Source organism: Eurypyga helias, unplaced genomic scaffold (genome assembly GCF_000690775.1).
Source record: "Eurypyga helias isolate BGI_N326 unplaced genomic scaffold, ASM69077v1 scaffold7718, whole genome shotgun sequence".
Lineage (NCBI taxonomy): Eukaryota > Metazoa > Chordata > Aves > Eurypygiformes > Eurypygidae > Eurypyga > Eurypyga helias.
The window spans coordinates 1-15790 of record NW_010264887.1 but is presented as its reverse complement, the minus strand read 5'-3'; the positions used below and the strand labels follow the sequence as shown (position 1 = coordinate 15790).

The window sequence follows — 15790 nt, the reverse complement described above, 5'->3', positions numbered from 1 at the left end:
TTTTTTTTTTTAGCCAGCTAAAATACTAGGAGTAGAGTCTGCAGATTGTTGATTGAGCATCAAAAAGAAATACCAAACCCCTCCCCTCCATTGTTTTAATTAGAGAATCAAGATATTCTGCATGTATGCGTATCTTTATGAACCTTTGTCAAAGACTCTCTTATGGCCACCTACAGACAAGTGCAGGTTGCCCATTTAGTCTTCCTGTGTCTGCCAGCCCCAGTGGGTGTCTTGTTACCTTAAGGCACCTTACACAGGAATTAAACTGAAATGCTAGCCAGTATCATCATCAGTGCTGTAGAGAAAGCCATTCATGTCACCCAGAGTTTATACCTGGGAAGAAAATCAGCTGCATTTATTGTCATTGTAAATGCCCTACAGTGTCCTCAGTGGACTTCAAGTATTGCTCCAAAAGGAGGGGCTGGTTTCTGGCAGATCCAGTGCCAATTCTGTCAACCCAGAGCTTTAGTCTGGAGCATCTGTCACAAGGATATTGCTAATATTTTCTCTTTACTCACCTGAGTTGGTCTCCTCAACTAGGTGTCATGAGTCCTGATTTAGATGACTCAATTAGAGTAAGGCTTGTAATTGTGGGTGGCTGAAGTCAGGCAATGCTACTCTCACTGCTTTTGCATGGAATAATTTATGATGCCAGTCATCAGAGTAGACTTCAGACCCTGAAGTTCTGTTCTTGGCTCACAAGTACCTTGGGCTCTGGCCAGAGACAGTGAGAAGACATGGGTACAGACAATTTAATTGCACCAGATGCAGACAACAGTAAGAACGCCGTGGAGTGCTTGCTCTGGTGACTGTCTTTAGCAGCACCATGGTAGTTGTGTGTCTTTCAGACTGCTCCGGCTCTTTACAGTCCCTATCACCAATGTAATTTTTGACTTCAGACCCTGAAGTTCTGTTCTCCAGCTCTTTACAGTCCCTGTCACCAATGTAATTTTGGGGTCTATGGGTCATTCAGTGGAATAAAACAGCTGTTGGAGAAGGATGCAATTCCTCTAAGACTGCTCTGTCACATCTCACCATCTCCAGCAGCTGTTCTAAATATTCTACATCTAGTAATGTAAGCATATGCACAGATGTCTCAGCACCTGAAATGTTGCCTAAAAGTGAAATGAACAATACACAATAAATTCAGCTATATCAAGTTAATTTCTCAGAGCATTAAATTATTAAGTAACAATAAAATTGTGTTTGAGATACGTTTTCTGCATAAAAAGCAAATACATTTTTTCTACTTTATGGCAAGAGATTGGTTTTACGTGCCCCAAATGAAGTATAAGAAAACCAGAATGACACTTACTCTAAGTCTGTGGATTCAAAAAAACTGACCAGGCAAACCAAGAGAAAAATCTACAAGCGGTGAAACATCCACATTTGAATATTTAAAATCATATATTAACCTTTGAATGTTCTTGGGTATTTGTGTCTGTGCACTAGTAAGAAAGAAAGTGCAATTCATGTAGTAATTATAATAGTAATAAAAAGTAAATTAAATAGTGGGCAAAGAGAGAGGGGAAGAGGGAAAAGAAGAAAAAGAGAAAATACTGTATAGTCCACGGGTCATTTTGGTTTATTAATAATTGCTTTGAATTATTATTTATAAAAATCAGCAACGACTGTTGCTGTTACTCATGCTCGTGATAATAACCTGCTGCATAATCAGAAGACAACAAAGAGTCTGAATATCAACAAGAGTCAGTCTGAAGTGTTCCCAGCTCACAAAGAACGAAGACAATGCCGTCTGATGACTATTTTTTCCCAGGCCTTCTTGAATGCTGTGTTTCTCAAACTGTAGATGACGGGATTCAGAAGGGGGGTGATCACTGTGTAGAGCACAGACACAGCTTTATTGAGCTCTGAGGGCAGGTTGTAGGTGGGACGGACGTACATGGAAATCATTGTACCGTAGTATATAGTCACTACCATGAGGTGTGAGCTGCAGGTGGAGAAGGTAATTCTTTTTCCAGAAGCAGAAGGTATCTTCAGGATACTGAGAATTATAAGTAGGTATGAGACAAGAGTCAACAGAAAGCAGCTGGAAAGGACCAGGAGAGAGAGGATGAAGATGACAGTTTCTGTGAAAGTGGTGTCTGAGCAGGAAAGCTTCAACAGTGGAGAGATGTCACAGAAAAAGTGATCAATGAGGTTGTAACTGCAGAAATGCAATCTGGATACCATCAGACAAGGCAGAAAACCAGTGAAAACACCAGTGACCCAGGAGCCCACGGCCAGACGGGTATAAGACTCAGCAGTCATGGCCACACTGTAGTGCAGGGGGTCACAGACTGCAAGGTATCGGTCATATGCCATCACTGCCAAGAGGTAGCACTCAGTGGCTCCCAGGGAAATGAAGTAGTAAAGCTGTGCCATGCATCCTGAGAAAGAGATGCTCTTCCTCTTTGCCAGTAGGTTGGCCAGCATCTTGGGTACAATTGTGGTGGTGTAACAGACTTCTAGGAAAGAGAGGTTCTTGAGAAATTTGTACATGGGTGAATGAAGTCGTGGCTCCAGTGTCACCACTGAAATAATGATGATGTTTCCTAGGATGGTGAGAATATAAATAACCAAAAACGCTATGAATAGCAGGATCTGGCATTGTGGGTTGCTTCTGAAGCCCAGTAGCCTGAATTCCAGTACTGCTGTAGTATTTGTCATTTCTTGGAAAGAGCTAGGATTTGTCTGCTAAAGAAATAATATCAGAATATGTTAACTTTCAGTGGTGAAAGCACACTCTATAAAGGTTATGATTCTCAAATAAACTGTTAGGAACAGCACCAAAGTCGCTACCAGTCTGTCCTTTTCTCCCTCCCTCCCTTCCTTCTATCCCGCTCTCTCTCCCTTCTGAAATGTAAGTTCTAACATGTATTTCATGAGCTGCCCATGGCCAATTGTAGAATGAATTGCAAATAGTCCAGTAGACAGCCACTCTCTACTCTTGCACAAAAAGATATGTATAAGAGTGCATAAATACATAAAGATATCACACTAATCCATAGTAAAAAGGTAGACATAAACTTACACATAGCACGTGAACTCAGACACGCACACAAAGATCTGCTTTTCATTGAAAGAAATATAAAAACTCAGGTACATAATCAACAGTGATCATTGCACTGAAAATTCCACTCATTAATGCACACCTAATTTTTTTATAAAAATGTAGATACTCATTTGCATGGTCCTGAACACACATGTACAAGGGGACACGTCAGAACTCTCTCAAAATGCTCTGTTATGGAGAAGTATAAACTTGCACATAGATTCACCATCAATCTTATAATTTCTTGTCAAATACTCTGAATAAAGATATATACTCTGAATAAAGATATAATTTCTACCCCAATAATGGAAACAATAGAGAATAATCTCATACCAGAAATTGATTAAGAACAATGTAGTTCATAAGAATAAATCCCATTTCCATAAGAAGGTTGATGCACATGGCAGTAATATCTAGTTACTTACATATGAACCAATACGCATAATATTGAGTATGTGTTCAATTTTCACAAAGCCGTTTTCCAAGCTTTGAACATATTAGGTAGTTCTAGATTTCCATTCACATTCAGGTCCTGTCTCAGACTGGATACATCAGCAACATGTTTTTCAGATGGAGGCACGTGATAGTATGAGAAAAATAGTTACCTGGTGTATTTAATCATCCTTTACTGTGTAGTTTGAGTCTTATTACTAAACTTTCACATTGTTTATAACATCATATTGGATGGAAACCCTTTTAGACTGAACTGCCTCCTCGTCAGCCTTGACTTTCATGAAGATAGGCAGACACAGATAAAGGCTAAACTGTACCAAGCATTGATTTCAATTGTTGTTGAGGCTCTCTGGGGAGTAATCCCATGGGTAGACACACTCCATGGGACATCCTAGGAGCAATGGGCTGATGACACAGCTGCAAAGAAGATCTTGTTAGTAAGAAACCCTCTGGAAAATTAATCCAAAATTCACCAGAAACGTTATGGATCTTTCAGCTCACCAAACTGCGTTATGGAAAAAGTTCATATGTAGCAGCTCAAATAATTGTACAGTCAAATCCTATTTTGAAAAATAGAAGTTTTTAAAAGTACATAAATACATTAAGTATTGAAATCTGGGACATTTTCGCAGTATATTTAACTCAGACTATATCTTTCCACTACATCATCTGAGTGACACTTTTGGAAAGTTGTCTAGGCAAAGCAAGTTGCTGAATCACTCTCTCAAGACTCAGAACTGATTCTGTTCCTTTCTGAAATGGCTAAGCAGACTATGGCAGTAGTAGCTACTCATATGATAGGCTTTGATTTAGTGGAAGGAAGTCTTGTTGCCATTAATGTTAACAACATATCAATAGTTCTTCTTTTTATTTTGCTTCATGCCTTGAGAATAAGCGTTGTTACTCAATAGTAACACTAATTTTAGTGATCTCCCCCTTGATGTTATTAACACACTTCAGAAATCACCATCAAGCAAATTTTTAAATTCAAAGAGTTTACTTAGACAAAGTCAATAGCCCCCTCTGGTGTAACAAAAGTAATGAGGTATCCCTGAGGATGAAGATGGATCCTGATATTAACTGTGCAAGGGGACAGGACATGTATGGCTTTGTCATACATGCTATAAACTAAATCGGTATTAAAAATCTCACATTGAAATAAGACTTTAAGGGATCAGACAAACATGACGAGCAATCTATTATGGCCTGTGTCTTACCAATGCACCTTTCTTAGCCCCCAGAAAGTTCAGTGAAGCCACGATGAAACTGAACCTCTGCTGTCCCTTTGCATGCAACACTCTTTATTTCAGCCTTAATAATATCCCCAACCTACCCACACTTTTGTCACTAGAGCAAAAACACTAGAAATGTTGCCCAGGAGAAATTATTCTCAACTGATATAAGCCAACACAGGTTTTGTTCCTGTTCACTGTAACTTCAGTGTACACTCTCCCTGTTTCACGCATTATTCTTGAGAGCAGTGGAGGGAATCTACCCAGTTTGCAGTTGATATCATGGAGACAAGCTTAGCCACAAGGTAAATACCCTCGGTAAGCAGCAGAATGTAACTGTAAGTGAATTGGATGTGACCCTACTGACCACCAACGTGTCCACAATTCAGTTCTGGAAATGTGGTCACAGAGTTAAGGGTTGTTATAAGGCTGCCAACACCAGCAAACTCTGGGACCTTGAGCACTGCAAGCACACAGCACTCCTGCTCATCCCAAGGTCACCCCACACTCCCAGGTGCCCCTGGCCCCTTGGAGCCCAGTCAAGTCTCAAGCCTTGCCTTTCTTGTGTCCTAAAAGAGAGTGTCTAATCCCCACTCCAGTGCACCAAAGAAGGAGATTTCTATCCATCATTTTGGGGCTCCCCTGTTAAGTCAGTCAATGAAGAGCTCCTTGCCTTGACCTTCCCTCTAGGGCTCCCATTTTCAGGGCAGAAATTGCAGCGTTTGCCCTTCAGCCTTGTCAAGAATTCCCCCAAGAGCAAGGTCCCTACTTGTCTTGCTAATCTGGAACAAGGATTCTGTGTTCAGTTTCAAGGTGACCGGATTAAAAAAAAAAAAAAAAGTCATTCTTCCCTCTGTTGGTGGGAAGTCACCACCTCCCTTGGTGACTGTGTGAAGAGCATAGCATGGGTGACCAAGGTGCTGTTGTAACTAAATGCTTCATCAGGAAATGAGGCAACAGGAACAGGAAATAAGCATTTCTCATAACACTAGCCATGTAAACTCACCCTTGAATCCAGGCTCAGCTCATTTCTACATGAACAATCTTAGGCCAGGAACAGACCCTGGTACAGCTGGCTTCTTCCAGGAGTCAAACAAAAACACAAGGGAAGTCAGTCTCCTTTATAGAAGACTCTGTGGAAATTGCACTGATGACTGAGAGTTTGGGGACAGAGGCAAATAACTCGGGTGCTAACACTGAACAAAGATGATCAGGAAAGTACCAGCTCATCAGGAAATAGTGGGAAAGAGGAAATACTGTGCTGCCTGACTCTGTCCTCATTGTAGCCCCTTCCCAGTGTCTTGCTTGTTTGTGTTATTGTTCAAGAAGAGCTTTTCATATGCACTACTGTGATGGGAGAAAGAGATGTGCCGGCATGCATCAGTTGTACTTTCTCCTCTGATAGTGAAGAGAAAAGAAGCTGGGACAGAAGAGCTAAGATCAGGGAACACAAGTGTGTTTGTATAAAGACAAGTTAATGGTTTGTAGGTGAGGAAATGTGCCTAAGACAAAACAAACCAAACCAACAACAAACAAAACACCCCAAAACCAAACTAACAAACCAAACAAAGAAGCTTGAAATGGCTTCTATGTCTGAAAGACTGTTGACACTTGCATTCAGATGTCCCAGCTTGGAGTCCAGGGGTCTCCCTGTCTTCCAGTGGCCTGCTGATGGACAGATTCCTATCCAGGGATGGGTAGGATGCAGAAGGACATGCTGGTGTTGGGTCTTCAGTGCTTTTCTCATCCCAAAGCTGTCATCTTCTCAGCCTCAGGTGGTGATAATGGGGAGCTAGGAATCAGGATCCCTTATGTCTGTCCTGTGTCCAGGAGGGTAAGTGGCATAGAGCAGAGGAGGGCAATGGGAAGAGGGAACTCAGAAGGACCCATTTCCCCATGCTGACGGGAGAATGAAGAGGTATAAATGAGGATGGAGTGACCAGAAGGGGTCTTTTCACCACAGCCTCTCAAGAAGCCCTCTCCTACACGCAGCTGGGACTGCTACCTGCATGGCAGGAGTACCTTTTTTCACAATTCTGATGTCTCAGAATGAGCAGAGGGCCTTGAGTCTACACACTTGGATTGAAAAAAAGTAAAACTATTATTTCTCTGGCTACAAAGGAACTAATCACAATTTCTAAGCTGCTTTTTCCTTATTCAGAGGATGGACATGTGGACTGTTCCAGGCCATATTGAAAGATTTTCACTTCCTTGGCAGGCTATAAATCAAAAGGGCACACTGGGGCCTTTGCTCCTTAAATGTCCTTCTTTCCTCTTATCTTCCACAACGCCTTTTAACCTAAAACGTTTGTGTGATTTGGTAGTTTGACACAGAAATGCTTCTCATTAGTGGACTTCGTTGCCCCAGTGTTCTGGAGTTCAGAGCTTTAGAATACCTGCAGATCCCTGCTTTCAACAGCCAAAGAATGGAGAGACAAGATGTGTTTTGCGGTTGGCTGTAAATCTCAGTTTATCTCCCATTTCACCTTGATCACACCGGTCTCAGGAGAGATTACTTCAGAGCTCAGGTGTTGACCATGTGCCTTTTTTACTATTTCATCTTAGAGAGCATCTGCAATGCAACAGGGACCATGTCTCTAGGGCTGCTGAAGAAATATCAAATACTTCAGTCCCTCCCCACCCCAATTTAGTAGATGGAAGACAGAAGCAAGGGAAGGACTGCAGAGGTAGGCTTGACTGGAATGTCTCCCATAGTCATTGCTTATCCCAAACAGGGTGAGTTTAACAGACTCTGAACAGTTTCTGTTGTTTCTTGAACTCAAATATCACCAAATTTCTATTAAGGGCTTACTACACTAGTTTACAATTCAGTATCAGTGACTATGAGCTAAAGCTAATGTCAAAATTGTTTCTATTTTTCTCAGATATCACATGTTCCCTTCAGAAATTATTATTAAGTTCAGTTTAATCTAATTCATTATAAGAAATTACAGCCATGCCTGAGAACTTGTGCTATGCTATGTTATGTTAAAATGCTTTTTCTGATGGGGTATGTGTGTGCATTGTCATCAGTTGTGCTGATATTTTTACGCAGGGAAAATGTTTTAATATTTACTTCAGCTTAAGAGAAAAAGAAAACACCCTGCATGTCAAAATATAATAGGATGTTTTAGAGCTGGCCATCAGCATTCTCAAGGCAGAATTTTGAGGGAAGTTAAAAAGAAAATTTACAACGAACATGAGTTAGACTGCTTACCTGTTTCTAATGCATGTCAGTGGTAAAAACATGAAACGCATGCATGCATGATGCAGATTGTTTTGAAAGTGCGTAGTAACAGCAACTCATACCTTTATTAGAAATATAACCTACAAGTGAAAGAGTGCTCACTTGATTTATTAGAAATATAACCTACAAGTGTGGGAATGCTCACTTTGAAAGAAATTATCAGCAGGAGCAGAGGCAGACAGAGGTGTGATAAAGGGTAGAACAGAAGATCTGGAAAAAAAGTTTGGAAAAGTGAAGGTAGAGGGGTCAAACAGAGGTGATGAAAATGGGGAAGGGATGATTCCCACAACACCCAACCTGAGGACTTATACTGGGATCCTGAGGTCTGTGGTCTACCCCTATAAACAGTGAAGAAAATGGAGTAGACCGTTACCAGAAAGGCCAGTTGAGAAGTGCTAGACCAGAAGTCTACCTGCACAGTAGTCTGAACCATGCTTTGGATGTACCTTACCTCTAGAGGCTCACCTAAGAGTGGGATCCATCTTACTGAATGAGATCATGCGAAAGCTAAGCATTGTGTCTCAGAAATCATTGGGATTTCCTTTAAAGTCCGTGGAAAGAGGAAGATGCTTTTGAAAGCCTCCTGAAGGAGACCTTCCCTACCTAAGTTTGCATACCAAAGATAAAGGGTTATCTTTTCCTTTCTAAAGGCCTTATCTGTCTTCCCAAAGACTTTATTCACTTCTAGACGTCTTGCTTCCTTGAGTCCCACCTTAATGTACAGGTTGTACCATACTGTGCTGTAGTCCAAAGTATATGAACCAGTGCTATTGATAACTGTCTGTAATAATTCTACTTCTGATAATGCACATACACAGAATCAAACAACCACTGGATTTGTGCTTTCTTTTTAATATGCCAGGTTAATATCAAATAGGTGGGAGGATGGAAAAACAGGCTTACAGCCTGCTGGACAGGTCGGGTAGGATTTGTCTTCATTGTTTATCAAGACATCTAAGAATTCAACATCTGCTCATGAGTTATCGAGAGGCCCAAGCACAGCTCTATAGTTCTAGATCCCATGGGCTATCCAGCGCATCCACACAAGGCTCACAAACGCGACACAAGATCCACAACTGTCTTTCCTGTATGGCAGATGGTACCCAGGGTGTACATCACTATTCTCAAAGAGCAGTAGCTGCCTTGCTTTAGGATTGGAGTTGAATCTGAATTTCATGTAAGCTACTTCTAGCAACAGAGAGTTATTCAGCTTGGCTTAAGAAATGTACCATGCTGCTTTACTGTTGTCACTTTGTCTTCATTGTTTCAAGATGAAATCCGCTGAAGAAGGTACTACTGGAAATAAAACTTCTGCAATCGTGTTTGTTATCCTGGGTTTTTCTCATCGTCCAGATATGAAAGTCATCATCTTCATCCTATTTCTATGTATTTACATCATCACGGTGCTGGGAAACCTAATTATTCTTCTTGTAATTAACATGGACCCTGTCCTCCACACCCCCATGTACTTCTTCCTCAGGAACTTGTCATTTCTGGAGATCTGCTACACGTCTGTCACACTGCCCAGAGCGCTGGTCAATCTTCTCTCAAGTGATACATCCATCTCTTTTGCAGGTTGTGCTGCACAGATGTATTTCTTTCTGTTCTTTGGGGCAACAGAGTGCTGCCTCTTAGCTGTTATGGCATATGACCGCTACCGAGCCATATGCAATCCTCTGCATTACATGGATATCATGAATAAGAAGTTATGCATGCAGCTGGCCGCTTCTTCATGGATATGTGGCAACCTTGTGGCCCTTGGGCACACTACATTTATCTTCTCTTTGCCCTTCTGTGGCTCCAATGTGATCAATCATTTCTTCTGTGAGATACAGCCAGTGCTGATGCTGGTTTGTGGGAACACTTACTGGAATGAACTACAGATCATTCTGGCTGCTGCCTTTGTCATCCTGATGCCTTTTCTGCTCATTTTGGTGTCCTACAGCCTCATCATTTCCTCCATCCTCAAAATCAGGTCTGCTAAAGGAAGGTATAAAGCATTCTCCACTTGCTTCTCCCATCTCATTGTGGTGACATTATTCTACGGGACAGCTGTATTCATCTATATACGTCCCAAATCCAGCTATTCTCTGGATGTGGACAAGGTGCTCTCCCTGTTCTATTCTGTAGTGACTCCTATATTGAACCCTGTTATCTACAGCCTAAGGAATAGGGAAGTGAAAGGCGCCCTCTTTAAAATGAGAATGAAGCTATTTAACAGAACACCTAGGTCAGTTCCCCTCAGCTGAACAACCATCCACGAATATCTCACCTCAGAAGAAGCAAATGCACATTGCCAGAGGGATATAGGAAAGATCAGTAATGGGACTTTAGGATAGGAAGGCATTCAGCTCACCTGAGTTCAAAAAAAGTAATTACATGTCTAAACAGGAGTATCTGGTGGCATTTGAAGCGCATGGCCTCTAGCTGCCATTATAGAACATGTGCATCTCCATTAAGTTACAGTTCCAAGTATCACATGAAGATCTCATGATCCCAGGCACATACTTTCAGGCATAAGACTTACTTCCCAGATGTCTGTGACACGCTAGAGGGAAGGGATGCTATGCAGGGGGACAGGGACTGGCTTGAGAAGTGGTTGTGTGAACCTTGTGAAGTTCAACAAGGCCAACTGCAAGGTCCTGCACGTGGATCAGAGCAACACCCAGTATCAATACACATTAGGGGATAAATTGATTTAGAGCAGTCCTGCAGAACAGGACTTGGGGATACTGGTAGATAAAAACTTGGATATGAGCCAGCGATGCACACTTGCTGTCCAGAAAGCCAAATGTAGGTTGGGCTGCATCAGAAGAAGGGTGGCCAGCAGGTTCAGGGAGGTGATTCTGCCCCTCTACTCCACTCTTGTGAGACCTCACCTGTAGTGTGTCATCCAGTTCTGGGTTCCCCAGTTTAAGAAAGACATGGAACTGTTTTAGTGTGTCATCCAGTTCTGGGTTCCTCAGTTTAAGAAAGACATGGACCTGTTTGAATGAGTGCAGAGGAGGGCCACAAAAATTACCCAAGGACTGGAACCTGGGAAACACAAAAATTACCCAAGGACTGGAACATGTCTCCTGGGAAGAAAGGATGAGAGAATTGGGGTTGTTTAGCCCAGAGAACAGAAGGTTCTGGGAAGATCTTACAGAGGTCTTTCAGTACATAAAGGGGGCTTGTACAAAAAATGGAGAAAGACCTGTAGTGACAGGACAAGAGACAATGTTTTTAAAGTGACAAAAGGTAGGTTTGGATTGGGCATAAGGATGAAATGTTTTATGGTGTGGGTGATGAGACACTGGAAGAGGTTGACCAGAGAAGTTGCGGATGCCCATTATTGAAAGTGTTCAGAATTGTGTTGGATGGAGCTTTAAGGAAACTGATCTAGTGAAAGATGCCCTTGCCCATAACAAGAGGGTAGAACTAGCTGGTTTTTAAAGGTCTCTCCCAACCCAAACCGTTCTATGATTTCATGACTCTATGAGACAAGTTAATCTTACTGGCTCAGTTCAGTTGTGTGTAATCAGAGGCATCTACTGCCAACTGCAATCCCCTGGGACATTTCAGCCATCCACATGGGCTTGAAGATATGACACAGGACATACAGGAGACATGCTGCCTTCTGCAGTGGTGGCTGGGGAGCAGACAGGATGCTGGAGGCATCTCCAATAGCATAGACACCTGCTCTAGGAACACGGGTTGGGCCATGGTCAGTGGAGTCTATGGAGTGATACACGTCACCCAATGCATGTCTCTCCTTTATAAGCAAAGGAATCAGTCTACAGACTCCAGTGACTCACTGGCTGTCTGCTCTCAGACAGATATCTAGTGTCATTTGAAATGCCATAAGGTTTTGGAACTGAAGTCTCAATTATAATTTAAGATGTCATGGATATGCCATAGTGTCATCTATGGGCTATCATAGATGTCTGTCATCTCTGGCAGACCCATAAGGAAGTCCTGGATATCCCTGGGCATCTCAAATAGCACTGAACATGCATGTTGAAGTAAACGAATCAAGTTCCAAATCTCCTTTGACTCTTTGGAATTTAGACACCTAACTTACTTGGAGACACCCATATACATGTGATTGAGAAAAGTATCAAATCCCACCCATGCACTGTAGGAACTTCCATGTAGATTAAATAACTCCACACATGTGATAGGGAGACTTCAGGTCATCGTCTAATATTGCAAGACAACATTTCAAACCATCAGACTCCACCTCACAAATCCCACTTCCTGGTGAGATTTCCTCTACCAACACGGTTCTTTTCCATGTTATATTAAGCAACATAACCACAGAGGACATTGATCTCCACCAAAATTTGTATTGAGATAGCTACCATGTCCTGTGTTTGCATAACATTTTAAAGATTGTTTTAAGGGACAAAGAAATGGAAAGAGAAAAGCAAACATTTTCTTCCTGCTTTATACAGTTAGCAATTTTTATTAGAGATGTCAACAAAATTGTTTCACAGTTCATAAAGAGTTCTAAAGACATACATCTGAATTGTAGTTTATTTATATTTTCAGTGTGTTCTTCTGTCTTATAATAATAATCTTGATTACCTAAGTTAGTTTTTTTCTGAATTTTGGGGTTTTTTTCTAAATAACTTTCTCAAATTACTACCTGTGAAAAGTGTCAGAAACAAAACCTTTTTGGCTGACTTCCATTGAATATATTTCCACATTTCTTCCTTTTTACGATTTTGTTGTAACTATCTGAGAAACATAACAGATTTTTAAGATAAAAAATGCTTATATCGGGGATCTTTCATCAGTCTTATTAAAAACTTCTTTAAAACATTACTCAATCTACAGATTTTACTCTTTACATATGTCATACATAATGCATAAAAATGAAACTATAATATGTCAACTTGTAAATTTTCATTAAATAATTTCAGTTTTCTTTTTTGACTGTAGAATATTATTTTCAGAGAATCTAAATCTTTCCATGTTTTTTGTTCAATGAGTTCCGTAAGGATTTGTGTAGAGACACGCATGTATGCAGACACACTTCTGTGCATATACATAGGAACATGCATATGCCTCTACATCTCTTGCCTGCAGGCAGGCGCCCCTGGCACAGCCCATGTTCAGAAGTTCCCAGAGACAAGCCACAAGCTGACAGGATGCAGTCAGAGGGCAAGAAAAGCCCTCCTTGGACGGCCAAAATCATCGTGCTCTCACTTCTATTTACACTGTTTCAGCACACGATGGGTTTTTGAGCACTGAATGGAGAATCAAACATGCAGGTAGGTACAAGGCATGTACTGTTTCTGGTATGCACGCCAACTTCGCGCACTCCCCAGTGCTAAGTTCAGCCTTGTTTACTGGGAAAATGAGCACAACAACACAATGAAACAGAAAGTCTTTAGAAACTGATTTGCCATAGTTGTTTCAGTTGGGTTGGGTTTGGTTTGGTAGAGGAAGGGGAGATGGAAGGGGAAGGAAGATGTTTTCTGCTTCTGGCATCATCTGCCAAGTTCACACAGGTACAGCTCTGCCTAGCTTTGCTGTGCTGTCCACATTTGCTAAGTTCATCTTTAGATGCCGTGTCTCGTTTCTAGAGACTGTGTTGTACATGGCAGCCTCAAAAAGCAAGTATGCAAACACCTTCCCAAGAGGGCAGAGACATAAGCAAGGCTACTTTCAGCTGAGGGCATGATAGACTGTTGTGTGCCTGAAGAGAAATCACAGGAACATAGAATTTACAAGCAGTCCAGGGAAGGCAGGAGCAAATTGCTTTCTAAGGCACATCCGCTGGGATTGCCTCCTGTTACCTTTTCTAGGTAATTCCTAGTGCAACAAACCCAGAGAATGCTAGCCCTTACTCCTCTGAACTTAGTCCTGTCCTCAATGACAGTTATCCAAGTTATTCTACCCCCACTGCATGGCGATTCCATGCTTTCCTCAAGTCTACATATGCATCGCATAACCAAGCTGTGTCTTGAACAAGGACTTGACTCCTGAATGCTCACATTTAGGGGCAGGTACGTTCTCAGCTCAGAGGCCTGAGCACTGTGACGCACATGTGAACCGCATGCAAAGGCAGCAGTGAAGACTGCAGCGCTGCAGGCCTTTAAGGGAAGGCGTATACCGGGATGTTATATGCCATGATACAGAATGGATTTCATCTTCAGTTCTTAAAGGAAACTCAATGGGAGACAGATACTGTGTTTATTGCCCAGAAGAGCAATCTACCCAGAAGAAACTTTTCAAAACCCAGATGAAAGCAGAACACACAGGATAACAAGTCAGGTACTACTTCCTGAGCATAAACACTTTTTGCATACATGCTGAAGTAAAGGAGAAAATAGGCATCACCTACTCCATTGTGACCCAGCCAAGGTATTGGCAGTTGTCAGCACAAAGGCTAAGCAGCAGAGCTTCAACTGAAAAACACAGCATGTACTCTGGAAAATCAGGAAACATCATCTTGTCTGCACCACCTTTAAAAGTAAGCCAGGAGCAAAGGCATGTGTGCTGGACCTTTGCTGGACTCAGTCCCTTCTCCAGGGCAAGCAGTGAAGCGGGATTGATGCAGCAGCACAAAGCTTTGAGAACAACTTTCCCCCCCACCCCCCTCTCTTGTGAATAAAAACCTCCAAAAAAGAGATCAGCTCTCAGGACCTGACTAGGGCTGGTGCAGCAGATGCATGAGCCCCAGGGCTTTCCTTGCAAACACTGCACTGTGACTCAATACTGACATAAGTGATTTGAAAGCTGAGGCTGGCTCAGGATTCAAGTTCAACCTGCCTTGGGCACCAAAGACGGCAAAGATTCTGTCCCTGGAGTAGATGCAGATGTGCCAATGCCCTGAAAAACTTCAGTTCCTGAGATATGACAAAGATCACAGTATCTCAGCACATATCAGCTCTTATTGCCACAAAGGCAAATGCAAACTTTCTACACCATGTGACCTCTACTAGCTGCTTGTGAGGAGTTAAATGTGTTGGTAGTTGGAAAAATCTTATTCCTATGAGACTTCTTTTCTGAGTAATGCAGCATTGCAAGGGAAGCTGCAGAGCAGTATGCACCAATTTGTTGTTTAGTATAGTATTGCAGCTGTGATGGCCTGTGCTGCAAGTAATGAAGAAAATGAGAAGAATGGTGATTGTGTCTGTTTTGAGTTTTTCACTCTGTGCGAACTATAATGTGTCTGGCAGATAATATAGCATAATCTCATGAGAACAGTGAAAGAGAAGAAATGGATCATTCCCCCAGAGTCAGTGAGGAGACACAAGAGTGCTTTGGTCATCTGCCTGGTGGGTTGAAAAGTCTGGCAGAGACACACTGTGGCACAGTCAGTCATCCACCTGGCTCTGGAAAGGACCTCAGATGAAGAGGTCCACTCACTCTCACTCCTGCCTGTGCTTCTTCATTGGACTCAGATGTTGGAATAAGAAAGTGTGAAGCTGGCTGGAGATTGCCTTGTTCTGGACTGCAATCCTGGCTGAGCCTCTGAACTCCCAGAAAGAAGAATCAAGAGAGAGGACAGGGACTGATGTTCAGCCAAAACAAGACCTGGCATGAGGACTTAAAGAAGATTACTGTGGGTTCCACGAGCTGAAATTCAGCTTATCTCTAGCCTGTAGCCCACGTGATACTCTTAGGACAGATCACTGAAAGCGATACCAATGACAAAGCATCACCCTCTTCAAATGGTCACAGCGGCACCATTTGGACAGGCTGCTCTGTGGCTTGGCTGTCCCTTTGCTGCCTTCACCAAAATTACCTCCACTGGTTCTGTGCCTGGTGAACACAGAGCTGAGCACCAAACCTGTGGTAGGAGAAAGA

General features: G+C 42.2%; 2 protein-coding genes across 2 annotated transcripts; one reads left to right on the top strand and one right to left on the bottom strand.

Moving 5' to 3' along the window:
- Positions 1-1731: 1731 nt before the first annotated feature.
- On the bottom strand, positions 1732-2670 carry LOC104503937 (olfactory receptor 11L1). Its single transcript, XM_010156520.1, has one exon. It carries the CDS (start codon positions 2668-2670, stop codon positions 1732-1734), a length of 939 nt encoding a protein of 312 aa, XP_010154822.1.
- Positions 2671-6442: 3772 nt separating this feature from the next.
- Positions 6443-10217, top strand: LOC104505311 (olfactory receptor 10C1-like; the record flags this gene model as incomplete). The annotated part of the gene is made up of 2 exons (XM_010156519.1): positions 6443-6574; positions 9259-10217. Coding segments are annotated over exons 1-2 (1091 nt in total), but the record flags the coding sequence as incomplete, so codon positions are not given.
- Positions 10218-15790: the final 5573 nt, after the last annotated feature.